The sequence below is a fragment of the Macrobrachium nipponense genome, chromosome 41 (assembly GCF_015104395.2).
Source record: "Macrobrachium nipponense isolate FS-2020 chromosome 41, ASM1510439v2, whole genome shotgun sequence".
NCBI classification, from domain to species: Eukaryota; Metazoa; Arthropoda; class Malacostraca; order Decapoda; family Palaemonidae; genus Macrobrachium; species Macrobrachium nipponense.
The window spans coordinates 52,175,077-52,201,799 of record NC_061102.1 but is presented as its reverse complement, the minus strand read 5'-3'; the positions used below and the strand labels follow the sequence as shown (position 1 = coordinate 52,201,799).

The 26,723-nt window shown below is 35.2% G+C and overlaps 1 protein-coding gene across 14 annotated transcripts in view; it reads left to right on the top strand.

Moving 5' to 3' along the window:
* Positions 1-25,256, top strand: part of LOC135212763 (protein quick-to-court-like) — a 312,189-nt gene extending 286,933 nt beyond the window's left edge. For 9 of the 14 annotated variants that reach the window (XM_064246513.1, XM_064246509.1, XM_064246522.1 and 6 more), the window contains 5 exons: positions 1,076-1,311; positions 1,446-1,623; positions 1,779-1,880; positions 20,365-20,508; positions 22,702-25,256. In XM_064246513.1, coding sequence (XP_064102583.1) covers positions 1,076-1,311; positions 1,446-1,623; positions 1,779-1,880; positions 20,365-20,508; positions 22,702-22,911 — 870 coding nt within the window. In that variant the 3' untranslated portion in view covers positions 22,912-25,256. Of the gene's footprint in view, positions 1-1,075; positions 1,312-1,445; positions 1,624-1,778; positions 1,881-16,299; positions 16,316-20,364; positions 20,509-21,395; positions 21,410-22,701 lie in introns of all 14 variants that reach the window. The other 5 variants (XM_064246510.1, XM_064246523.1, XM_064246520.1 and 2 more) reach the window with 4 other exon arrangements.
* Positions 25,257-26,723: the final 1,467 nt, after the last annotated feature.

The following is a 26,723-nucleotide window of genomic DNA, read 5'->3' as shown; positions in this document are numbered from 1 at the left end:
TGAAGTTCTTGATAATCGAACGAAAGTTGTGTACATTAAATAGAATTGCTATGTTAGTGGTGCTAATCTCATGACATGAGTTTATGGTAAATTAATATGGTAAATAAAACCCTTACTGCTTGATTTTACTCTAGACAAGTGTCAGTTAATAGATATCAGGAGCTATGTACACAATTATTTTATGAAGTATATTTATGGAGCAACATTAACTTTGCCTTTTTGGTTTCTTTCCTTGAAGGAAGGTTAGCATGGAAAGAAGCTTTTGTAAATAGCATTCATTATGTGGGTTTTTCAGTAATGATAATGAGGACGAACTTGAAGACTGTCTTCATATATTACTGTATACAAATTGGTCGTCGTCTCTGAAAAATAAATTCTTGCAGACTGTCATACTGGCAAAGCATATTGATGATCTGTTAACTGCCAAAATATGGTTACAAAGAATATATAAATAGACATTTTTGGACTGAGTACAAGCCAGAAAGCCATAATTTTATTATTGATTCCTCAATTTGATGACTTGTGTACGAACTTAAGTTTCTACAATTGATTACTGATGGGAAAGACAACTATACTTCTCACAAAAGATGGAAGTACACAGATGGTAAAGGAGCTTTGAGTGACTGATTAGGTTAGAAGAAAGAAGAATGAAAGTTCTATAAAGAATTTATTTCAGTATCTGGAATGTTGTCTTAAAAAGCACTATACATATTGAGAATAATTTTTTTATGACTATTAAGAATATTTCTTCTCTAACAGTTGCTTGTTTTTAGAGTTGTTTTACTTAGTCTTCATTATTCATTTGGTTTAAATTAAATGGAATTATTCTGAAAAATTAATGTTACCATGTTGCATAATAGAACATAACGTGGTATTTTTTATAACCAAGGGTGCCTTTTTTTTGTTTCAGAAAGTATTGATTTATAATGGACTTTTACATGGCTAAGCATTCTTATGATTTTGTTTTTTTTTGGCAAAAGCTTGGGAAAAATTTTTGCTATGTGACTAACTGATATTATAGTAAATTAATATTTTCAAGCATAAATGTTCATTTACAAGCATATTGGTTCCACAGGATCCTTTCGAGGCTAGTCAAAATTCCCTTAGAGATCGACCTACTGACGAGGAGGATGATGAAGAGGTTGATCCCTGGACAGCCGTGGAGGAAACTGAAGCCAGGTTGAGAGAGGAATACGAGCGTCGTGAAGATCAGCTCAAGAGAAATCACATGGATGAGTATCATGAACTCAAGGAAAAACATAATGATCGGGTCGAAGCCTTGCTCTCTAAGCTGAGTGATGCTAATCTTAAGTGAGTATTTATGGACCGCTTTACTGTGTGCATACAGATAAAGTGAAGCCTTGTTAGAAAAAACAGCAATGTTGTTAGTTTTCATGAGTTGCCTCCAGACAAATTTGTTTTCTTAAAGAGAAAATGTATTTCAGATACTTTGAACTTCGGCCACTGTATGACAGAAGTCAAGAGAGAATTCGTGAATTGGAAAGGGAAATTACTAAACTGAAGGACGAACTAACTGAAGCTGAGCTTCGTCATCAAAAAATGTACTTACAAATGTTTCTTAAAGGTCAGCAAGCAGCCAAGCTGCAAGCTGACGATGAACAGGTAAAGTAAATATTTTATGTAAACTGTCCACTTATTTTGTCAAATATAAGAAACTATCAATGACAATTGAATATAGAAACCAATTTTTAGTGTAAAAGTTTTAATTAATACATGTAACATTTTCCACTGAATTTACCATATTTCTAAACAAAAAGGATGCAGAGGAAGACAGCCAATCTTCTTTATCCTCAAATGGACCCATGGTGGACCTTATGAAGCAGTTAGCACGTACTGAGGAGGAACTGGAGAAAATGAAGGTTGGTGTTCTGATTTTATTTATACATGGATCTTCTCTTCTCAATTTTTTCTTGTAGCCCATTAGCACCTTTTTTGTGAAAAAAATGTTGTTGCTGTTGCTCTCACAGTTGGTGGAATTAATGTAGATTAATGATGTTTGTATAATCTTTTTATTTAATGCTTAAATGGTTTGATTATCATTAGTTTAACAATTTTAGTCCCTTTTTATTGCTTGCTGAGGTCCATTGAATATTTTTACAATGTGACAATTTTGATTACTGTAGGTACTTTGTTCATGTGGAAAATTAATTTCCTTTAGTTATAGATCCTGTAATATTTTTGATGTTTTAAAAGATACAAAAGTTAAGAAGTTTCTCTACACACAGTGGCATTTTTAAAGATAAAATTATTAATTTTTATTCCCCAGTAATTCGTATTAGGCATTGTTTCCTAAGTTGGAGACAAAATTTGTTATAATTACTTGTTTGAAAAAGCACAATGTAAACAGCTTGTGCAGGCAGGGCACAAAGGTGGTGAAGTTGCTTCAATAATAATTCAGGGTACTGCCTATATGAGTTTGGCATAAACAGTGTCACATTGTTGTTCCCATAGCCATCATTGCTTTGTACCAGACTTTGCTGTTAGTTGCAGGAATAAGAATTTTTTTTTTTTTAATTTCCACTTAAGTTCCAGTAGTTTATTTTTACATGCTATTTAATATAGCACTGATTTCTCATTTCATCTTGCCTGAGCTGAAACCTCTGTTCAAAGTTGGTTCACAGTATTTGTTTGGCATAATTTTCATATATCCTGTTCTTCCAGAGCCACTAGCTCATTTTCAACAAATGGCACAAAACATCCTTGGGTAAGGGAGAATCAGATTTGTTCAAATGGGGCCATGCTCCCTTCCAAGGGGAGTTTATTAAGAAACTGAAAATAGCATGAGATAATTTTGAATTTCTCCAGAACTACTCTGTAAAATTGGCAATTCTTGAAAACTTCCATATGTAATGTAGTATCATTTTTGCTCATATTATAACTCCCCTTACCAGGACAGGGCAAGAGTAGGATGCAGTTTTACATAGGAATCCCCTTCATTTTGGTACCACCTTGACATGGTGAGGAACTCTCGAACCTCAGGAATTTCTTCCTAGGTCTGAACATAAGAGTCCCTTATAACATTATATATTTTTTGGTTAATATTTGTGGTTTTTCTACTTTTGTCTAAATTTTCCAAATCTAATAAATACGAAAACACATCATAGCTTGAAGTGAAGGTAAATCCGAAGCCAAATAGTGAGAACTGTGGTAGATCCATGTCTATCTGACAAGGGGACGTGGTTCTAGGAATAGAACTCATGGCATTCTGTCCGGTTTGCCCATAACGTGATTAGGCGGGGGTAATTGTATTATCATCATAATCTTAAGGCGCTGTCACACTAGCTAAATGTCCGTCGACTTTTTCCGAGTTTGTCATCGACTCTTCAAAGAAGTCGACGTCATTCCATATTTTTGTTGCCACACATGATGATCTTCATATGCCTTATAACACAAAGCAACTAGTAGGTTGTGCTTGCATGTGTTTAATGATGCTGCATAGAATAAAAAAATTAAAAAAACATCTTTGGGTTCGGTCCTGGTTAAAACGACTTCAAAAGTTTTATTTAAATAAAATAGTCACTCTTATAAATTAAGCTAGAAAAAAACTGCAGAAGTTTTAAAGATTTGTGTTTATATTATTTAATAATGCAAACAAAAGCACATAATGAGAACAGACCTAGGTTATATAACAATCTGATATTCAAGATATAGCATGCTTACCTGTGTGAAGATCAGCAAGTTCAAGAAAGTTTTCCCCAAGTCGCATGGTGATTTCTTAGTTATTTTTCCATTTAAGACCCTTTTTCATAAAACCATCATACTTATGATCCCATAAGTATGATGATGATTTCTACGTTATTTTTCCTTTCAAAAGACTTTCATAAAACATTCATACTTATGGTCCCATAGCATTCTCTCTCCCTCATATCTTCCTCCAAAAACTGTTCTGACAATCTTGTCCACTGTACCAAAACCTCCATCTTGCTTCTGATGACTTGAAATGCACGCTCTCCAAGATATAAATAAAGTCGACGGTAGTGATGGGTTGAATTCGATCGGTACCGTTTTCAAAATTTGTGACGACGACACCAGAAAGTCATTGTCAAAGCATGAAAAGTCGATGTCAAATTCAAAAGTCGACAGAAATTTTGCTAGTGTGACAGTGCCCTTAGTCCTACCAAGTGGGTATTGCTTACACTTGAGCCATATTAATCGTGTCATGCCATCCCCTTTAGGGGTAGGGTAGGGGTGCAGACATTTGGGGAGTCATTTCTCACTAGTGCCATTGATGGAAGATGTAACTTCACAAAAAGCCACCGATATCTTTTAAAAAAAATTTTTTTTCTTTCTCTCTCTCACCTGTATTTTTATGATAAGTATGCCCAAGATTTTAGTACCCCTGGGCCCTTTGATGGACAAAATTTGTCACAGTTGATGACCATTGGGAATTTAACCCCGAATCTCCCTCATTCAGTTAAAGACAATGATAATGCAGCAAAAGAACATCCAGTTCCAAGAATTATCAGATTCAAAAACTTATCAGGGTCCATAGAAATTCTACAAAAAGTAGAAATCAATTAGAAGATTCAAACATTATAACCCTGGAACTATTCATTAAAGAGAGAAGAAGAAAGTCTGATACATACACAAGCCACATGAGGCAGGGTCCAAAAAGAAATTGAAATTAGCGACTTGACCCAACACTGGTGCATTTTAATCATCTTTTTGGACCAGATAACTGGTCAAGATTTCTAATACTTAAAGCTGCAAATAAAATATTGACAGCAATATATGAAAAATTATTGAACATTTGTCCAACACAAGAAATGGATTGTCGACATATACAGTGGTCCCCCCGTATTCGTGGGGGATGCGTACCAGACCCCCCGTGAATAGTTAGAACCTGCGAATAGTTGGAACCCCTTTAAAAACGCTGAAAACAGCCTATTATGGTTGGTTTAAACTCAAGAAAAACCCACTAAAAATTTTTATACTTGTTTTTTTTTTTAATATTTTATCTCACAAGTGCATTTTATGATGAAATTGATTTTAAAAAACCAGGAATTTGTGGATATTTTTCATAGAAAAATACCGCAAATACGCAAATTTTCCGCGAGTGATGCAGGAAACATTCCCGAGATAAATCCGTGAATACGGAGACCGCGAATACGGGGCGTCCACTGTAAAAGAAAAGGAACCACCAAAATAACAATCCACCATCATTTTAAATATAACAAATAAATGGCACGAAAATATGAATAACAAGTCATGAAACGTTAAATTATATACAGGGCAATCATTTTACCCAACATTGAAGGACTACCCTCAAAACACTTTATACTTTACTCCCTCAAATGAAGAACAATAATGTCCATGACTTAAAAGTATACTCAATTCCAAGCTGGAAAGATATAAATAAACAAATTAATACTTAAAAAAAAAATCACAGGCCAAATCTCCCACTGAAAGCCAAATTCTTTGACAAACTAGAGAAGTGTGTCCACTTATGCCAAAGCCACTTTGGTGTATTCAATGTTCAAAGTATGGATACTTACAAAAAATGCCCAATAAGGCAATATGTGCAGTATGTGCATCACACCCTTACCATTAATTGGAAATGTTAATCCCCAAAATGTATCAACTGCGGACTATCCCATCTCGCTAAATCTAAGGAACACTCCTTTTATCAATACAACACAGCTTCAGTTATTAATAAATAGAACAGGAATGTCAATCAAAGAAGCTAGACTCCAGCTAAAAGTATGAGGAGTCAGTAATCCATCAGCAAACCATTCTTTCTTAAATGTAACTAAGAATCAAAATATGTATCACAGTAACAAACTAGAAGATAATATAAGTGTACAAACTAATTCTCATATCAATATTAAAGAACCCCAAAATAAGCATATCATATCCACCGAAACCACTACTAACATTGAAGATTCAAATACCCATGAAAAAGAATTTCCAACGGAAGAAGAATCTAATAATAATACTGGAACGAACCCCACCTGAGGCAAAAAATTGAGTATTGAAAATCAATCTATTAAAAAAAAACCCACCTACACCAGGAGAACATTTCAACATAGACATTATATTAACCTCATCACAAGTGGAAGTAAACAATTATGCTCAGTCCCATTCATATAACCAACATTTGGACAGTAAAGAATCAATTAATCACTTTACAATTCCCAAAGGACAATACTAATGATAGCATTCCCTTATATAACACTAATGAAAATCATACCATTAAACCAAACCAAAATATAACACACCTCACCATCAAAAAACCCAATATTCGCGTGAAAATCATACCATTAAACCAAACCAAAATATAACACACACCCCAACCATCCACAAAACCCAAATATTCCGTGAATAACAATAAACCAAATAACCCCTCAAACCATTATTCCTTATCACTACAGAAAAGGACCAATAGAATTACAAATCAGAAGTTTTTCTAAAGCAAAAAGATCGATGCTTCGATCAAAGAAATTGAACCAATAACTAACAACACCAAACATGCTTCGTCTTGTGGTTGTAATGATTTCTTCATAGATACTTATAACCAACTACCCACCAAGACTGAGAATACGATACAAAACTGTATAAAAATTTTATTAAATTAAGAAAGTACCCTTTAACACACCAACATGAGAGTGAATTATGTTTTGAATCCTTAAAATACAAAAAGGAATTTATGAAATAAAAAATACTCATTCATATTTGATTATGAAAAACAACTGTTGAATCTAATAATCAACATACAAGTACAACAATTCAAAAACCTCTGATTCAAATGCAAGTAAACTTCGAGACAAAGTAAAATTGGCAATTAATTTACAGAATTTAACACCAATTCCTTATTCTCCAACGGATGGTGAAAAACTAGGCACAGCAATATATGTTCGTAATAGTATCACCTACTAACTAAAATTTTAAACATATCACAATCATATTGGATAACAACTATCTAATTATATATGCCGGATAAAAATATGGTCACAAATTGTAACTTATACAGCCAACTAAATTTTAATTTGAATTTCAGTTATCTGCCAGCAGTAATTAACAATCTACATGAACCCCTACTTACAGTAGGAGATTTTATTGCACACAGTCAGGGACAAACCACGAAATATGTTATTGGAATATAACCTATGCTGCCTAAATGAAAGTGATGTGCCAACTTCTCCAATATCCACTTAACCTTTTCTTCAGTAGATATCTCGCTGTGCTCAGTCGACTTAGCTGAAAGACTTAGTGGAATGTCCTGGATGACTCCTGTACCTGTGACACTTCCCCATTGTCCTTAATTCTTTAAATAATAATAAAATATTGCCACCTGTAAAATACAATATCCAAAAAGTAGATTGGGACATTTATAATCATGCCAGAAATCAATCACCATTTCCGCATAACCTGAACCACAATATAACTTACATTTTTCACAAATTTCATGATAAATGCTGCTGATATAAGCATACCTAAAAAAAATAATCACACCCCAAAAAATCCCCTGTCCAATGGTGGACTCCAGCCTTAGCAACTTTTGAGTAAAACACGCATCAAGTTGAAATCTTACAGACTTAATGACATGGCTCAAAGCCCTTAACAAATTGCCCAACCATACAAACATTCTAAACAAGTTAGTAGTAATTAACAAAAGAATAAATTATATTAAACCATTATATAATAAATATAATGCCAAATTCTGAAAACTTGTAATATCTGAGAAAATATCATCTTGGAAAAATTATGTATCTAGCTTGTCAACAAATACATCTATTAAAGATATTTAACAAGATGTAGGGAAAATTAACGGAAAATATATGACACCCAATAAGTGCAATAAACCAAAATAGGAAACTATATCATGACCTATATGAAATCCCGAATATAATAGGTATATGAAATCCCGAATATAATAGGTTAACACTTTGAAAACATCAGTGCCTATTCCAATCTACATGAACATTTTCAAAATATAAAAACACAAGGAAAAAATACCATACTCGATATTGAAACTATTGAAGATCTAGAATATAATTATGCATTTAATATGGATGAATTAAACAATGCTCTAAATTCATATCATCCGTCGTCTCCATTGCCAAATCATATTTACTGAAATTCTATAACACCATCTGGATGAAGTGTTTTTCGAAATGAATGGAAACATGCTACTATCATTATCCCAATAAACAAACCTGGGAAAGATTCAAGTAATCCATCCAATTATAGACCTATATCTTTGACAAGCTATGTAAAATACTAGAAAAAATGGTTAATACACAACTAACATGAAAAATTCAATTCTAACACCAACGCAATCAGGATCAGTGGCTGGTCGATCAACCCTTGATCCACTAACCTGTAGAAGATCATATCAAAAAGATTTTATCAAAAACTAACAGTGGCTATTTACAAATTTTTAGAAAAAAATTTTCTCACATTGAACTTTATATCCAGATTTGAGTAGAAAATTCTTATTCAAATATTTATAAATTAGAAGAAGGAATCCCTTAAGGCAGTGTCATAAGCTGTGCTCTGTTTGCTGTAGCAATCAATTATATTACAATAAATTTACCAAAGAAGTTATAAACAGCTTCTACGTTGATGACATTGCCATATATTACACAAGTAGCACACTTGGACAAGCCCAAAGAATCCTCAATACCGTCATCACAAATATTACCAACTAGGCAAATTCAGTAGGATTCCAATTTTCAATAATGTCAGCACCGTAATTCTCGGCCTTTTTATTTAAGAGATCCTAATAGTTTCTAGACAAATTTAAATCTATAATTTAGCAGGAAAATGTTAGCAATTGTATCTAGAATTGTGTTCCTGGCAGTAATGGGTTTAATTTTCCCATAAAGAATTATATATGTATTCTTCAAAGAGGTATATATAGCTAGTTTCCTTGAGATCTACTAACTTTTAAAGTATGGGAACTTTACCAGTCAGGCAGGAGCACTAAATTCCCCATACAGAAACTTTCTATGAACGCTGCCTGAAAGGGGGACAATTGTTTTCACAGTGTTCCATTAGTGGATCCTCCTCTAACCTGAACTGAAGAGGATAGTGTGTGTTCTTTATTGCAGCATTTTTCAAGCTGATTATGAATTTTTGAGCTTGGTTGAGAATGATTCTACAGATTGGATGTGCCTGGTACTTGGAAAGTGAACTAAGTTACTCTGCTCCTGCATTAACATCTCATAATTGTTGTGTATGATAGACTATGTATAATTTTTTTTTGTCTATTGGAAAGAATTTGTTAAGGAGGCAATAATAAGTGAATCCCTGGTAATCTCCAAAGCAACTTGAAAGAAGATAACCGAGAAATAGAGGTATGGGCTTAGCTTGAGGATGTACAGATCTGGAGCTTCTTTTGTGAAAATGACTGAAAGAAGGAAACATCTTGGTAGGCTTTTCCCATTCTAAAAACTCAAAAGATCTGGAAATTCTAACTGAATTGTACCAGAAGTTGTGAGGTGACTTATTTCTAAATGGTTGCCGAGGATGGGGGGCTTAGGGTTCAGCAGCTGGGCCCTGATGCCTGGTGGGAACTACTTTCTCGCTGGGCCTTGGTGCCCAGCTTTTGATCCAACGAAATTAGTCAGCCCTTTTTCTTCTACTAAAAACATTTCATCTTTCTGCCTTCCTCCCCCTATAAGGTGTGGATTCTATGATGACGACTATTGGCTTGGTTTTGGACATGATTTAGTCTAAATCTTGGGATTTGAAGGAGGGTGAGGATGGACGGCATGCCACCTCACCCGTAGAACTCTAGTACCTGACGTGGTCGAGCGAGGGGAAAGTTTAATGTCAAACCCTATCCTCAATGCCGGGTCTGATCTCGACGGACATCATGACGCCTTAGCACTGGGGATAGGGTGTATATCCAGTAATTACCCCTAGGACGACCCTAATAAAAGGGATGACCCGTCCTCTAAGTGTGACTCCATGGTGGGTATGGGGAATATCTGGATGAACTATGTATTTTAGGTTTTATGGCAACCCCCCCTATTTCTATTGACGACCCTATGCTTTCATCAAAGGACTTGTCCTCGGAACCCAAACATCAATTTTCCATGGTCGGTCCCCAGGATCAGTGTAGTATCCCTGGGCCAAATGACAGAAGGACACAGTTGACGACCCAAAGCAATGCGAGTAAATATTGTCACACTGGAACCATTTGCCATGAAGAAAAATAATAAATATGAAATAGCTCCTGGGGTCTTTGTACCCAATTCCTTTAATAAATACCTTAATTTAAAGCTAGAAGGTGACAATATAGACATTCTTCAAGTGCATAGAGAAATCGTTAAATGTTGTGGAAGACAGCCAAAAATAACACTGCAGAATGGAAACATGCTCCTGGTAGAAAGCATCTCCCCAGAGGAAAGTATCAAGTTGATGGGATTGTCGGACCTTGCGGGAGTTACGGTTGAGTGTACTCCCCACTCCAGCCTTAACTCCAGCAAGGGCTTGATTTATGCCCCTCAGTTGATGGCTTTCTCTGAGAAGAGACTTTTAACAGAATTAAAAGACCAGGGTGTAATAAAGGTGGACAGAATGACGAAGAAGGTTGATAATAACAGAATACCTCAGCCTACCTTAATATTAACTTTTGACACCTTAAGACTTCCGGAATGTGTGTTTGCAGCCTGGTATAGGTTTAAGGTAAAGCAGTACATCCCGAGACCCAGAAGGTGTTTCCATTGCCAGCATTTTGGACACACCCTACAATCATGCTGATCCAAATTGCAAGAAAATCCTGCAGTATGTGTCAACTGTGGTGAGGGACATGCATCATCGTCTCAGCAGTGTGATATATATTTACTAGAAAAGGAAATACAAGCCATTAGAGTAATAGAAAGAACAACATTTAAGGAAGCACGAGAGAGAGCCAAAGCAAAGATTGTAAGACCCGGTCTAAGTTTTGCTACTGTAGTAGCAAAATTAAGAAACCAAAAGAAAGAGACAAATAAAAAACCCAAGTTAGGAGCACAAATGTAGAATCAAATAAAGAATCATTAAAGAGACAGCTAACTGAATCATTAGAGTCAATTGATGATGAGAAAGTAAAGACAAGGTTCACTAGAACCAACAAGAAAGGCCCTAGTATGGAATTGGAAAAAATTGAAGTGCCAATTGAGATGCACCCTCCACCATCTGCCTCATTGGAGGCAAGGCCAGTGGTTGCTGGTCTGGTGCCAGCTTCTGTTGGTGCCAATTCCTCTTTGGAGGACAAACCAGCAGATGCTGGTCCCCTGGTGCCAGTCCTCGCTGGTACTTCTGCCTCATTAGAGGCAGAGCTGGCTACTGCCAGCAATACAAACACTCTCGAGGTGGTCTCTTTAGAGAACACCTGCTTTCTCCGTCTCGACAGAGATGGAGAGTAAAGAAACTAAAAAACCCTTCAGTGTCAAGGACACTGAAGGAAAAGATGTTGGCTCTATGAAGGCAACTCCACCCAAGAGGCCAACAAAGCCTTCCATTAAAATGCCTCCCCCTAGTCTGAAAAAGAGCTCTCCCAATCTTGTCAAAAGGAACCATAATATTGGTCCCAAACATAAATAAATTCACTTTCATTATTCAATGGAATTGTCAGGGACTGCGAGCAAAGTATGAGGAAGTCAAGCTTTTGATCTATGAGCACTCCCCTGTAGGGTTATGTTTGCAGGAGACCATGCTAGGTGAATATGCACCTTGTCCTAGGGAATATGTTCACTATAGAACTAAATTTGATTTAGAGGTGGGAAATCATGGTGGATCCCTCATCTACATCCGTCGAGATGTGCCACACTACCAAGTGAAACTAAATACTCCACTTCAAGCTGTGGCTGTAAGAATTGATTTAAGAAGGAAATATACTTTATGTTCCCTTTACATTCCACCCAATAGCCATGTCTCCCAAGAGAACTTGATATACTTGATGCAGCAACTACCAGAGCCATTTCTTCTACTTGGTGACTTCAATAGTAGACATCCATTGTGGGGAGATGTAACATCAAATCAAAAAGGGAATATGATGGCATCTTTAATAGAAACTGAAGATATAGGTCTTCTTAATACTGGAGAACCTACTCCTTACCACATTCAGACAGGCACCGTCTCCTGCATCGACCTTTCAATATGTAGCTCCAACTGCAGTGTTGATTTTAGTTGGAGAACAAGTGATGACTGGCATACCAGTGACCATTCTCCAATTGTGATCGACACCAATGATGGTCCACCTATCCTGAGATCACCACGGTAGTGCTTGGAGAAAGCAAATTGGAGAAAATTCAAAGATTTGAGTGAGTTGGAGGGGGATGCAAAAGATTTTCCAAGTGTAGATGATGCCATTGATTTACTCAATGGAACATTACATACTGCAGGTCTACACTCCATTCCTCGAACTAAAGGACTATTCAGGAGACGGCCAGTACCATGGTGGTCAGAAGACCTAAGGTTGTTACACCGAGCTACCAGGTCATCATTGACCAGGTGCCGTAGACATCGCACCTTGGACAATGTCATAATTTACAAACTGTAGGGCACGATTTCGAAAAGTCATGAAAGCCTGCCAGAAGACAAGCATGGCCAAGGATATGTATCCTCTATTAACAGCAGAACACCAGTCTGTAGCATTTGGAAGAAAATAGAAAAATTCAGGGTAAATTTACACCCAGTCCTCCTCCAGTACTTAAATTGAATAATAATCATGTTACTGATACCACAGAAATTAGTGATATGTTTTCTGAACACTTTGCTCGAGTCTCTGAAAAATCAGATAGTTCCCCAGGACATAATTTCAGAATGATGGAAGAACAACAGGTACTTGACTTTTCATCAAACAAAGCTGAATTATATAATATGCCTTTTTCTGAAAGGGAATTTGACTCTGCTTTAGCTAGGAGCAAGAACACTGCCCCTGGTCCAGATGAGATTCCTTATGAAATGTTTAAACACATTTCAAAGAACACAAAACTTTTTACAATAAGTATTATCAATAGAATATGGGATGAAAGCAGCTACCCTAGCATATGGGAATTAGCTACCATGTTACCATTCCTTAAGCCTGGAAAAGATCTCCTCTCTGCAGCAAGTTACCGCCCCATTGCTTTAACATGTTGTTTATGTAAATTGATGGAAAAAATGGTAAATGTAAGACTGATGTGGTATCTAGAGCACAACAATATTCTAACGCCCTCTCAGTGTGGTTTTCGAAAAATGCACTCCACCCTGGACATCTTACTGCAACTCGAAGCCTCTGTCTGTGAAGCCTTTGCCTTCAAGCAACTCCATGTGACAGTGTTTTTTGATATAGAAAAGGCCTATGACACTGCTTGGAGACATGGGATTCTGAAGACTATGCATAATAGTGGTCTACGAGGCAAATTACCTTTATTTGTGAAATCCTTTTTACATCGTAGGTATTTTAAAGTTAAAGTTGGCAGTACTTTATCAGAGAAAAAGTGCCAAGAAGAAGGTGTTCCCTAGGGTAGTGTTCTCAGTGTAACACTTTTTGCTCTGGCCATAAACAGTGTTGCAGCTGTCATTCCAAGAGAGGTTTTAAAGACACTGTTTGTGGATGACTTGTCAATATCCTTTGCTGCCACCCGGATGACTGTAGCAGAAAGAAAGCTACAATTATTAATAAATAAAATAGTAAGTTGGGCTGAGAAACAGGGTTTTAAAATCTCTGTAAGCAAGACTGCTGTCCACTTCTGTCGGATCAGGGGAGTGCATCCTGATCCAGACCTCTATTTGTATGGCCGTAGAATCCCATGTGTAGAACAAGCACACTTCTTAGGCCTAGTTTTTGACAGTAGATTGACTTGGGTCCCCCATATCAAACATATAAAAGCAAAGAGCCCAGAAGCTCTACACATCTTGAAGGTGCTTTCTCACACCAGTTGGGGAGCTGATAGAAATCTTTTACTAAAGCTTCATAAATCCCTAATCTTGTCAAAGCTGTCATATGGTTGTGAAGTTTATTCTTCAGCCTCCTCATCTAACTTAAGAATTTTAGATTCAGTGCATCATTCAGGTATTCGTATAGCCACAGGAGCTTTCCGTTCGTCACCAATACCTAGTATGCTAGTTGATGCAGGAGAGATGCCCCTTGAACTCTATCGCCAGTCATCATTACTTCGGTACTGGTTTAGAGTGCAAAGACTCCCCAAATCTCTGGCATTTGCTGTGGCAAATAGAAATATTTTTAACGGTTTTTACGAAAGTCATCCAAGGTATCCCACTCCTTTTAGCTATAGAATTAAAAATATTTTAGAGGATACGAATATTAAAAAATTTCCCATTGTCCCCTTTGTGTATCCCAGTACTCCTGTCTGGAGGTTACCTGATGTGAAATTCTGCAGGTACTTCAGTGGAGCAAAGAGGGATAAATCTGATGAGGAAATGAGGTCCATATTTTTAGAGCATGTATCAGAGCATGTAGATACAAGTTTTATATTTACTGAAGGCTCTAAGTCCAATGCTGGCGTTGGATATGGGGTTTTTAGCGAATCTTTTAACCGAAGAGGTGCACTTCCTTCTGTTGCCTCAAACTTTACAGCTGAATTGTATGGCATCCTAATAGCACTGGAACATATTACAACTCTCCCAGTTTGTAGCTATACAATATTTTGTGACTCCAAAAGTGCCCTACAGTCCCTGGAAGTCTTTAATACTGATCATCCCTTGGTGTTGAAGATCTTGCAGTGGATTTTTTTGCACCAAAATAGAGGCAGCATTGTTTCATTTTGTTGGGTTCCCGCCCATGTAAACATATCGGGAAATGAAGAGGCAGACAAGCTAGCCAAATCAGCAGCGCAAACTTTGGTACCGAGAAAATGCCCTGTTCCATATCGAGATACATTCTATGATGTATGGAAATCCATCCAGCAGTTATGGGTACTTCAGTAGGACAGAGTAGGCCCCAATAAAATGAAAGAAATTACTAGTCAGACACACCCTTGGAAATATGACCTAATACCAAGGAAGTGGGAGATTGTATTGTGTAGATTACGTATTGGCCATACATTTTGAATGTTGTATAATATAAAAGTTAAAAGATCACATTTAGTATTCGGCGTCGGTGACCCTGGTAGTTGTGACGCCAGATAACTCACAATCAATCAATCAATCAATTATTTCTAAATGGACATCATTCTGTACTTTGCACAGGAAGCTTGAAAAGGCTTTTCGGAATTGAGGTGTGACAACCAGTGTAAAGTGAGAGCTTTTTGGAATTTGTAGTAATCAAAATGATCCCCACATCAATATTCAAGTCAGCCACAATATGTATTCAATAATGCATACTATTAAGTAATGGGAGAAACTCCTGAAAGATTTATTGCTGACCGGTCATCAGTAAAGGAAGAGGAAGAGATTACAGTACAGACATGTACATTATAATAGCTGATGCGATATATACTGAGTCATAGATTACACAAGTACCAGTAATTCAGGTATCCATTGCAAACCTGGCATTTTATTGGATAAATATAATATATATACATATGTGGTATATATATATAAGCTGAAGTGGTTGTGAAATTTTGAAAATTTTTCTATTTTTTACATCGTCTTGGTAGACTGTAACTTCCTTGCAGTGGTAAATTCAGCCGATAAAAAGGTTTTATGAATTCTAATGAAGAAAATCAGTGTCTTACTAGACCACAATAGCAATGCTTGAAACTTAGCCTCTTTCTATTTCCCGTAATTGTTGATCAAATGAACTGTGTGCCTTTAGATAAGTTTTAAAATTCTTATTTTCTATCTATAATTTCATTCTGCTATGACATGCAACTGTCTGGTAATTACTACTAAACTGTCGACCTATAAAATGCATTGCTCTAAGGGTACAGTATTGACAGTGACAATTTGCCTTTTCCTCCACCTTGTTTTTTCTGTCACTCGAGTGTTTGCTATGAAATCATTAGCATGGACTCCTCATAATGACACGAATGTTGGTCACTTGTGATCTCTGAGCCTTTGGGTTATCATTTAAGAAGTCTACCAACTTCCTGAGTTCCCTGCATGCACAAGCAAATTACTAAGCATGTGTTCTTTCTCTTAAGGGTTAAAATAACTATTTTTTCACTTTAAATATGCAGCAGGCATTTTCAGAAGTACGCGAGAAGGACTGCAAGAAATTTTGCTCATAAAAGCGTATTGTAAATATAAGTATTTCCTCTAAGGTTAGGGTCAAGTTTGTTTGCAGTGCAAGGCTTCAGTTAAATACATAGTGTAAAACCATATTTGTTTGCTGACAAGATGGCATAACCTTTGGTACTCTTTTCCATCCAAAATTCTTATTTTTCATTACAATTACAGTTCCTAGTCATCATGGGTAAGCATTCCAAAGTTTATGAGTTTGTAGTTTATTTAACCTCTTGTAATAAATTCTGGTAATTGTAGTGAATTATTAGGCGTGTTTTCCATCTAAAATGTGAAGTGTATGCTTCCCTGTACTGTACATTATTTGTAGGTTTTAGACAGTATGTGATACATAATTAGGAGTTATAGTTTATATTTTTTCAAGACTGGCAGGAACATTTTCTTAGATTATGGCTCAATGAATATGTAATTGAAGCAGCATATGTTTTGTTATTTTTTTTATGATGGTCTAAAAAAGGACACGTATTTTAATGATGACTTTTGCCAATTGATTTAAATATTCTTAATGTTCAAAGGATGAGAAGAATTTAAAATTTTTATCTTGGGGAGCTGGTGTCTTATTTTTGGGATAAGAATTCATTTGTAACTACTATGGATTCAAATATGAGACTAAGTACTCTCAAACCATTATGGCATGATCACACAGTATATAGAAAGCAGGAAGTATTCTTGGTTATTGTATAGGTATTTTTGTATAGCTTGCCCATTTCTAAAAGGTAAGCATTAGGATCTGGGGATGTTTTACTAGGGCTTCAGGTGGCAATGAAAAAAAATCATGACATTGACTCTAAATCAGAAGAGCACCACTGGTCAGTGGATGACATGGTACTCTCCCTCCCATTATAATAGTCCCACAATAATCCATTTTAATCCATTTTTATCTGGAGGGTCCCAATATGCGCACACATGCATAAAATAGTTCCTAAAAATTAAACTGCAAAGATGATTGGCAGTGCTATACGATTGGAAAAAAAAGTGTTGTATTGGTAACAGTGAGAAAGGCTTATTGTAAGGGTGATAAGCTGGGGGAAGTTTTTTTTTTTTTTTTTTTTTTTTTTTTTTTTTGTTGAAGCCTGGCATTGAGGGTGGAGATGGGTAGGTATTTGACATCATATGTCACTTTATTATATGGCAGGCAGTGCATGGGAGGCTGATCACTAAATTTTTTTTTTTTTTTTGTAAACTTTAACACTATTGCCAGAAATGCTTATGTCAAAACACATCATGGTAACATAATTAAAATTTCCTTCTCTCATGGACTGCATTCAAAGCGTACACCAATGCAATTTGTAGTAAAGCAAACACTTGTGTTATTTCCTACTATGTACGTATTCATGTTCTGAACTACTGCTGAGGGATTGTCATGATTCTTTCACCTCAACGAGTGGCTTTTTGTTGTTGTGCCTACAGCATTGCAGGTGTAAAAAAATTGTGGAGAATATTAGGCTGCCTGGTCGATGGCACACATCACTAGGCAGTCTACCCCCGCAAGACATAAAGGGTGCTAAGGATAAACAGAAAAGTTTGACAGAGGGGAAGCGGACACCCAGGTGTCAGGCCTGCAAGGTGATAGCCAGGCCCCGCCATAAGGAGGATAAACAGCACACACATGCTTGGTGGTGAATTGAAGTTTGCAAGTCTGCAAGGGATTACAGACTTAAAGTTGTCTAAGGGTAGACTGCTTTGGTTCAAGATTAAACATGTGCTTCCCAACTAGAAGACTCAAGGCAAAGCTTTGGATGCTTCTGATGAGGAACAGAGGAAATTCAGATGATGATAAAAGACATGATGAAAAAGGAAGACCTTGTACAATTTAAGTAAAATCTACAATACTGATGAAACTGGAGTATTCTGTTCAGTCATGCCCATTAACACCATAGCTGATAAGGCAAAGAATTTACTTGGTAAAAAGCTTTCCAGTGTTGCTTCATTATATACGCTTGCTTCTGGTAGCCAGCATTGACAACCAGTTATAGCTGGACATGCAAAAGGAATCATGTGCCCTGAGTGGGTTGATGGACAGTCTCCCAGTGATTTAGTATCATTCAGCAAAAGCTTAGTTCATCTCCGGGATCATCTTTGTACTGTAAAATGTTATTGTTGCTTGTGCAACTCTTAATCTAAAATTTGTTGGAAATTTGACAGGAGCAGAATGAGTAAATTATATTGGTTTAAAAATCTGAATGCTGAAAAGGATCAGTTAAATGGGAGTTAAAGGATTTGATTGGATGTAAATTTTTCTGAGAACTTGGCAATTATATGCTTTGGTTTAATGAATGTAAAGAATCATCAAAAAGGGCATTGGTTTAAGGCAGAGTAGTCTGATACTTTAAAGTAGATGGCTGATGATTTAATATAGCCTAAATAAAGAATTCTTGACTTGTCTGAAGTGATTCATCAGGAGTTGATACTAAGTGGATGCTTAGTGTATGTGTTAAACTGTGGTTCCATTAAAATTTTTAACTAGAAAATTATTTATGTCATTGGAACACCTGCTGTGCCTGGCTAGACTGAGGAATAATGTTTTAGGATTATTTGCTGCAACACTAGGTTTTTTTATTAATGAAAAAAGCTTGGAATACATAGTGATTTTTTTAAAGGCAGTATTTCCATGGTTTTATCACTACCAGAGAGAGAGAGCAGCAATTTGTATATGTTAATACACTTTTTATCAATTGAGTAAATATTATTGTTTTTTTGTAGATTTTTATGAATTGAGTAGGTAACTCTTTTTGTGTAGGCCATTGCTGGGAGATAATATACAGGGCTATTATATGTAGAAGTAGAAAAGTAAGCAAACCCCTCGTTAATTCTGTGTACCATCTTTAAGGTAGCTTTGAATTTGATCTGCTAACATTTTGCTGTTCAGGACCAGGTTGATGGTGTCTTGTCTTTCTTGGTGGTTTCATAACTTCATTCATGTCTCAAGAAGATTTCCTACATGTCATGATCCCTTTCCAGGGGCTTTCCTTGAAGTAAATTGTCTCCTCTCCTCTGTCCAGTGCATTTCTGCCTGAGCTCTTGAAATAGTAAACATCTTGCTTTTAATGAAGTTTTAAGACATAGATTAAATACAGGTTTGTTTAGATTCAATACATTCAGTACAGGTTTTTTAGATTCGATACAGGTTTTTTGTCATGTAAGGTTTGATTTTTCTTTTTCTTAAGTAACAAACATGATCAGGCATTTTTGTGTAGCGCTTCCACGTAATAGGCAGACAAGCTTTTGCCAAGTTTGGAAAACAAGAAGCAAGTAGATTATGTGCTATTAGTTTAAAAAGAGTTAATACAAGTTTTGCAAATTATTCAGTGCCTTCAAAACTTAAAGAAAATTTGATAAAGTATTTCCAGAATTCACAAGAAAATTTGATGGTCGTTTTGAACATAATGTAATGTGTGATGGCATTACTTGGACTACAGTCTTAGATACGGATTGAAATAAATACAGCAATCTTAAATCTCATGCTGTTGGGATGTATACAGGGTATTTGATGGGGGTAATCTTGAATCTGCTAATGCCATGCATCAGAATGATGCATTAGATATTTAGGATTTTACTAGGTGCTTAAAAGATCATCTGCACCTTCCATTATGATAAATGTCATCACTGTTGTTTCCTGTTAAGTCAATGTACATGCATACATTAGACATTGGTGGAAAGGAGTATTCAAGGAGTAGAGCCACTTGAGGCAATGTTCATTAAGTAATATGAAGCAAAGACTGAAGGACTGTGTTATAGTTGACATACCTTTACCATCGTGAACTGGTGGGAAAATACTATATAAACTACACTGAGAGTATGCAATAGTAGTTTTGGAAGTAACGCACCTCAGAATTGAGATATTCTTGGTTGTATAAGAAATTATGTAATGCTTGTCTTTTTCAAATACCTTTTGTCTTTTTAAATTGATGCAATACCTTTTTAAAAATGCACGATATTCCTGGTACCCTTCCAAATTTATTCTGCAGCGAGCAGTACTGTCCCTGTGTAGTTTACCTTTGGAACTCATTAACTGTTTGGCTAGAATGATTTTCCCATAGGTCTTAATATAAAACCAAAAAACTTGTTTGCTAGATATGTTAGCATCATTGTATGTTGCATAACATACCTTTCTTTTAAAACATCAGGATAGCACTTCTATAACATGACACTTCAGTTTAAAGGGGGTTATAGTGTTCCAGCATCAAATTGAGCCTTTACTTTTCGTATGGCCACATCCAGTCCACTGGCCATCTGTTTCAGAGTGGTGTCCCCATTTTGCCTTTCCCACTGCCCTTCTCTGGGGTTCTGTCAAAGGCTCCATGTGGTGCAGCTCTTTTGGACGGTAAACAGGCCATCAATCTTTACCTTCAGGGACGAAGGCAGGTGCGTACTTTACCTGTCTTAGACTACACACAAACACAAACAGGTGTTCATGATAGGCCTTGTTTTGTCTATCTTCTTGCTTTGATCTTTAGCTTTTATTCTTCTCCGTCATATTTTATATCTGGGACAATGCTTCTGAGACTAGGAACCTTATTCTTACAAGCATACTACCTAAGGCATAAAAAGTGACATGATTTCCGCAGTAATGACAATGATTTTAGACTTTATATTTCTTCTGTAAATGATCATGCTTTCGAGACAGAAGTTATTTTAACCAATAAACATATGACTTTTTAGAATGCCACAGTTCAGCTTAGTTAGTACACAAAACCCTCATTTTAAAGGCTTATATCTTTTACATATTATTTGTCCTAAATTCATTGTTTTTCACAGACCAGTAGCTCACTAGATTGAAGGTGAAGGATATGCATAGATAAAATGAAAAGATGGGGAATATTTGACTGAAGGCATAAAATAGCAATGCACCATAAAGAAATAACAAGGGATTCTCATACTTTCAAGTTTTAAGGTGACAATCTATATGCTGCTATAACCAGGATATAAAGAACCTCTGTACTTTACTATAAAGGTAATTAGTTAATGTTTGATTGCTAAAGTACAATTAGGAACCAGAATACAGTATTGTCATTTTGCTTTCTGAGATGGTTTGCATATTTTGGCAGTGCGAAGTTTTTATTTTTTATTTAAGTTTTTTTTGGACAAATTTAAATGACAAGGATTCTTCGATTTTGAAGGTTATTTTGGATATCACCCTGAAATTCATTAAGATATTCTGAATTGCCCCTGAGAAACTTCTAAGCATTTCAGAATTTCATTAACCGCAAAACTTTTATTTGTCTTGTCTTGTTGCATGCCAATTCGTTTAGATCCTATTAATTATGTGAGTATGTAATTTGCATGTCTTGCGCTTGACACTGATATCTTAGTGTGCAGTACAACTCTTAAATGAGATAGCAAAAAAAAAAAAAAAAAAAAAAAATCAATAAATAAAAATAAAGTGCCAAATACATAGGTCTACTGTAGTAGATGCAAATCTAAGGAATATGCTTATAAATGCTTAACTGAATCTGATGGCTTTGCATTGCAGACATACGCATGTACTGTATCTTGTTTATTGACTAGAAAAAATTTTTCCCATGAAGATATGGTTGTATATATTGTATTCAGTACCATTTAAAAAATATACTGGGTTGGTGTGCAGTACACCACTCAGGTGGTGTATTGTTGTAAATGTACTGTACTCCAGCCATTAAGCATTGCTGTTCATCTTGTAGCATAAGGTAATGATTCACATAATTTCTGTTCTTTATTTGCAGACTTAAACTGTACTTGCACAACAGTTAGGAAGCAGTATTAACTCCTTACAGATTTCATGAGTTCAGCTCCTATACAGCAGAAATATATTTTTTTGTGGAATTTTTTAAACAAAATTTAAAGACTGGGGTATTAGTGAATAAAATTTAAGGACAAAGAACATAATGAAGATGTATAACCATTCTTTTGAATATGTACATGTAATGATATTCATTATTAACAGTACATTAACAGCATGTGCAATATTTTAACCAGAATTTTGGAAGGCTGTACAGTAACCCCTTTCTTGAATTCATATTGGGCAGGTTATGAACAATAAAATAAAAAAAAAAATCAGTCTGCTTCAAATCACACATCATGCAGGTATACATGACAATTGTGTACATATGTGTTGGAAAGCTGCAGTCATTTAAATAGTGCATTGTGTCTTTGATGTGCAGCATTTAGTGCTTAATATATTTGTAGATTTAGTGCCTATCAGCCTAATAGTAATCTTACATCCCAGAAAAACTACTACTGGCAAAAAGTTATATGTTACAAGTTAATGTAGAATAATATGCTATTCTTGATTTGGTTTTGTGTGTAGTATTTGTAAAATATTTAAGATTTGATTAGTCTTGGCTTCTTTTTATGCCCTCTATTTCATAGTAAACCTGAAACTTCAACTTTATGCTTCTTTGTGATTTTTTAAAATCTGGACATTACATTTTACTAGCAAGGGCATTCTATAATGTAATCCATTTAGAAATGTTTGAATTCAAAAGCAAAGTGTTACGATAGTGAAAAGTTGAGGGGTTTACAAATAGCAAAGTGTGTATATGTGACATCTTAGGAATTTTTTTTCTTCCAACAATGTAGGTGCTGTACCACCGAGAGGTAGCCAATCGGAACAACAACAAATATCGAAATGGTGAGCTTGACCCTGAAGTTACACTACAGTTCTTGAAGTCTGCTATATACTACTTTTTAACAGACAAGGACAATGCTAAGGGCCATCTTCGTGCAATTGAAAGTATCTTGGGGTACACAGACAGTGAAAGACATCTCATTGACAAAGTTGTAAAATAGCTTTGATATACTATGACCTAAGTACAGAGAAAGTTTTATTTATGGCAGGTTGTGGGATATGTAAAAGGACTTATTGTATTGGTTGTAAACTGGAACTTTGTACAGTATGTCTCGTTGGAGAACAACTATTTAAATTATAAGGTATGGTAACCTGTGATACAGTAATATGGGTAAAGTGTTTAGTCAAGTATTTGTTGGTTGTGAGCACTGTTCTGTCACATATTCATGAAGATCATAAATCGGTTCTACTTACATTGATGTATAACTTGCCAAACATTTTTATAATGCTGAAAAAGTACTATGTATTAATTTCAATTAACTTAATTACCACTGATTTATTAGTTTTAAATGGCAATTTAATCATCATTAAATTATTAGGTTTAAATGGTCATTTGTACCCATAAGTTACAGTTCATCTTGAAAATTCATGTTGGTAGCCGTTGTGTATGCTGATGGTTATACTCTAGATCCAGGTTTAAATGAAGGTAGGTTTAACCATTAGTTTTGTAGTGTTTGGAAGCAGTTTGGAAGCAAGTCCTGTAGGCTGTTTCATAATCGATTATGTTTAAGCCATCAGCAATATAGTAAGCTAATATACATTATACTTCAATAACTGAAGTGCATAACATAGTTTAAGTATGTTTAATGCCACTGTGATATCCAAAGCAACTATGCACTTGACACTTCACTTTCTACAATAATCTAGTTTCTCAAAATTAGCAGGCATCTTTGAAATAGTTAACAGGTGGACAAAATAGTATATTTTTGTCTTGAATACCAAAACATATGTACTAATTGAATTAAAAAGCAATGTGGCTATTTACGTAAATTATATATCGAGAATAACTAGGAGTTTGTTAGAACAAATTTTTTTTATTTAAAATTGCTGATTAGATTAAATAATAAACTAGCAAGCCAATAAGAAGATCGGAAACAATAAAACTAAAGGCTTGAGAATTTTGAGACAACATTTCTCCCCTCGTGTGTGTATTATGCTCATGGAAAGGCGTAATATCTTGTGAATTATAGTAATCTCCTCAAGCTTGTGGTTGTATTGTATTCAGTGTAGTTGAATATTGAGCTTGTGCATCCTTGAAAATTAAATTTTCATTGGTGACAGCTTTGATTTGGGGTGCTATATATTACTATATATTAATACTTATAAATTTCAAACCAAGTGTACATATTTAGTTGTGGTTTCCATGTACTGGACACGTTTGTTATATATAGAGATGAACAACACTTGAGAAACACTAGAGGATATTTAAACTGTGGGACACAAGGATTGAAGGTGGTTGTTGTTGTTGTTGTTAGACAAGTAAGATAATTATCATTACCAATGGTCCACAAGTTTTGTGGTCATTGTCAGTAATAATTACTGATAACTTGTTCCTGAATGTTTGTTAATTCTGTATGATTTTAGTCATATACTTTCAGCACGCCAAAGAGTTTATGAAATGTTCCTTAATGATATTGAAAAGTTTAATTTTATCTCTTGAATGCTGTATTCACTTTTGTATAGAATTATATTTGTCATGGTAGCATGTCATTCATTTCTTGCTTGACAAGAATTTAATGCAATTGTTTTGTTTAAGAAAAGTTTATATATATATGAATGGTACCTGTGCTGCTTGTAAATAAGAAACTTTAGGCACTACAGTGATTATATAGTAGTTAAATGGTTTTGATATATGGGTATGATATTCTCATCCCAGTTTTGGTTGTTAGCAAATAAAGTGGAATTAATTGGATATGTACTGCATTTTCATTATGGATAATTGCCATTTTATGCAAATGAAAATTTTTCTTGAATGTGTGAAAAATAACTTTCTCAGCAATATATTCAAGTTAATTTGATTGCTTGGTACAGGTCTAATTGTGATGTAATGTGATTAGAAAATATGGTTAAATTCCCAGGCACTACTGTTATATTGCTTTGTAAACAGCCTTAATTAGTTGGCTTATAATGTTAATCAGTGTTATTAGATAATTTTAAGTTATGCCTTGACTATATATTATGATCCTTTGCGTAGGAGTTTTTAAAAAGATATTTGACTCTATTCAGCTCTAAATTGTGATAATAATGTAAGGATCTAAATCTGTTTATAATGAAAGATTTTATATGAAACCATAATTGCTTAGGAAAACAGGGTTTAATTTAAATAGAAATAAGAATGGGTATTTATTCAGTTTTGGCAGTAGTCATAAATGTCAGTTTATAAAAAAAATAAACAGGGCCTTCAAATTGTAATTCTTCTAATGAAAACTTTTATTTTCTCTCAATCTGGAAACCAAGGACTGAATTTATGAATACAGTAAATAAATATATATTGCAATAAAATGTTCTATGTCCTTCATTGTCCCCAATGTAGAGAGTTCACTTTATGGCCATCTCAAGCTGCTTAAATTTACAGTCTGGATGATTCAATGTGGGAAAAGTTTAGAAGGCTTAGTGGTGTGTCTTTCAAAATATAACACATAAAACATAATAGTTACAACTCCACTGGAACAAATAAAGACAGAAGTTTAAAGAAAAATAGAGTACGTAAATTGTTATTGTTAACACTAATCAATAAAATTAAAGTCTCATTTGGTTAGGGAAATGAAATCCCATTAGTTCCTTGTTCTTACAGAAATTCAAAGACGCCTTTTTATATGCAAGTACACCACAGCCAGAGCTCAGACACCACCTAGTAGTTGGCAAATGGTGGTTTAAAAGGGAGGGAGGGGGTGATAAGGAATGCCCCTCCTAATACAGTAGTACCTTGTACTTCAAATTTAATACGTTCCAGAAAGCTGCTCGAAGTAAGATTTGTTCGAAATATGAAACAAATGTCCTCGTGCGAAATAAGGGGATTCAGGATAATTCATTCCAGTCAACCCAAAAAGTTCCCCTTTTCACATTTTTGCTATTAGTGTGTTCAAAAGTAGTGTGTAAGGTAATGAAACTTTTAAAAATTAATATTTTTGACATTTTTATTTCTGTGTATGATTTACAAACTGTTTGGTAAAAATGGTGCTGGCCAGCGTGTTGATGGAGGGAGGAGAGACTGGAACCCTTTTGCAGTACCCAAACCCTTTTGCAGTATGCAAAAGTGTATTAAAAATAAATTATATTCACATTAGGTACAAGGATAATCAAAGGAATATGTCTGTGTGTCTGAAAGAGAGAGTAATCAGCGTGTTTACACTTGGATCTTAAGTGCACGAAAGATATTAATTATGCCACAATTAACAACTTACTGTTGGCAAACGGCAGACTTTTAAAACAAACTTGAGGATTTTGCAAGTAAGTAATAAGTCAAGAATGCAAGAAAAGGAAAGCTAAAATAACTTTTCGCAAGGAAGCCGTTTACACAAATAATCACAGTAGTAAAAAATCTTAAAAAAGCAATTGTCATTAGATTGGTATTTACAGTAACAAAAATAAGTGATATGGGCTGATTGAGTGTAAGTGAAAGAAATGGGCGAGTAATCATCCTAGTCCAGCTGATAAGTCAGTGGGAAGTAGCACCCCGTCTCTCTCTCTCTCTCTCTCTCTCTCAGCCCACCGGACTCGAGCAAGCCTTTTTTTTTTTTTTTTTTTTACTAATTGCATTTGATCGTTTTCATGTTTTATCATTGTTAAATTTGTGAAATAACTTATATTTTATGTGAATTGATACTGCTTTTACGTACATATTATAGTAAAGATTTTACTGACTTCTCTCCTCAAGAATACCACGACGCACGATAACTTAAAATCATTTATTCATTATTCCTCAAAAATATAAACGGACCCCTTCCCTCTTCATCAAGTTAGCTGTGTAGCA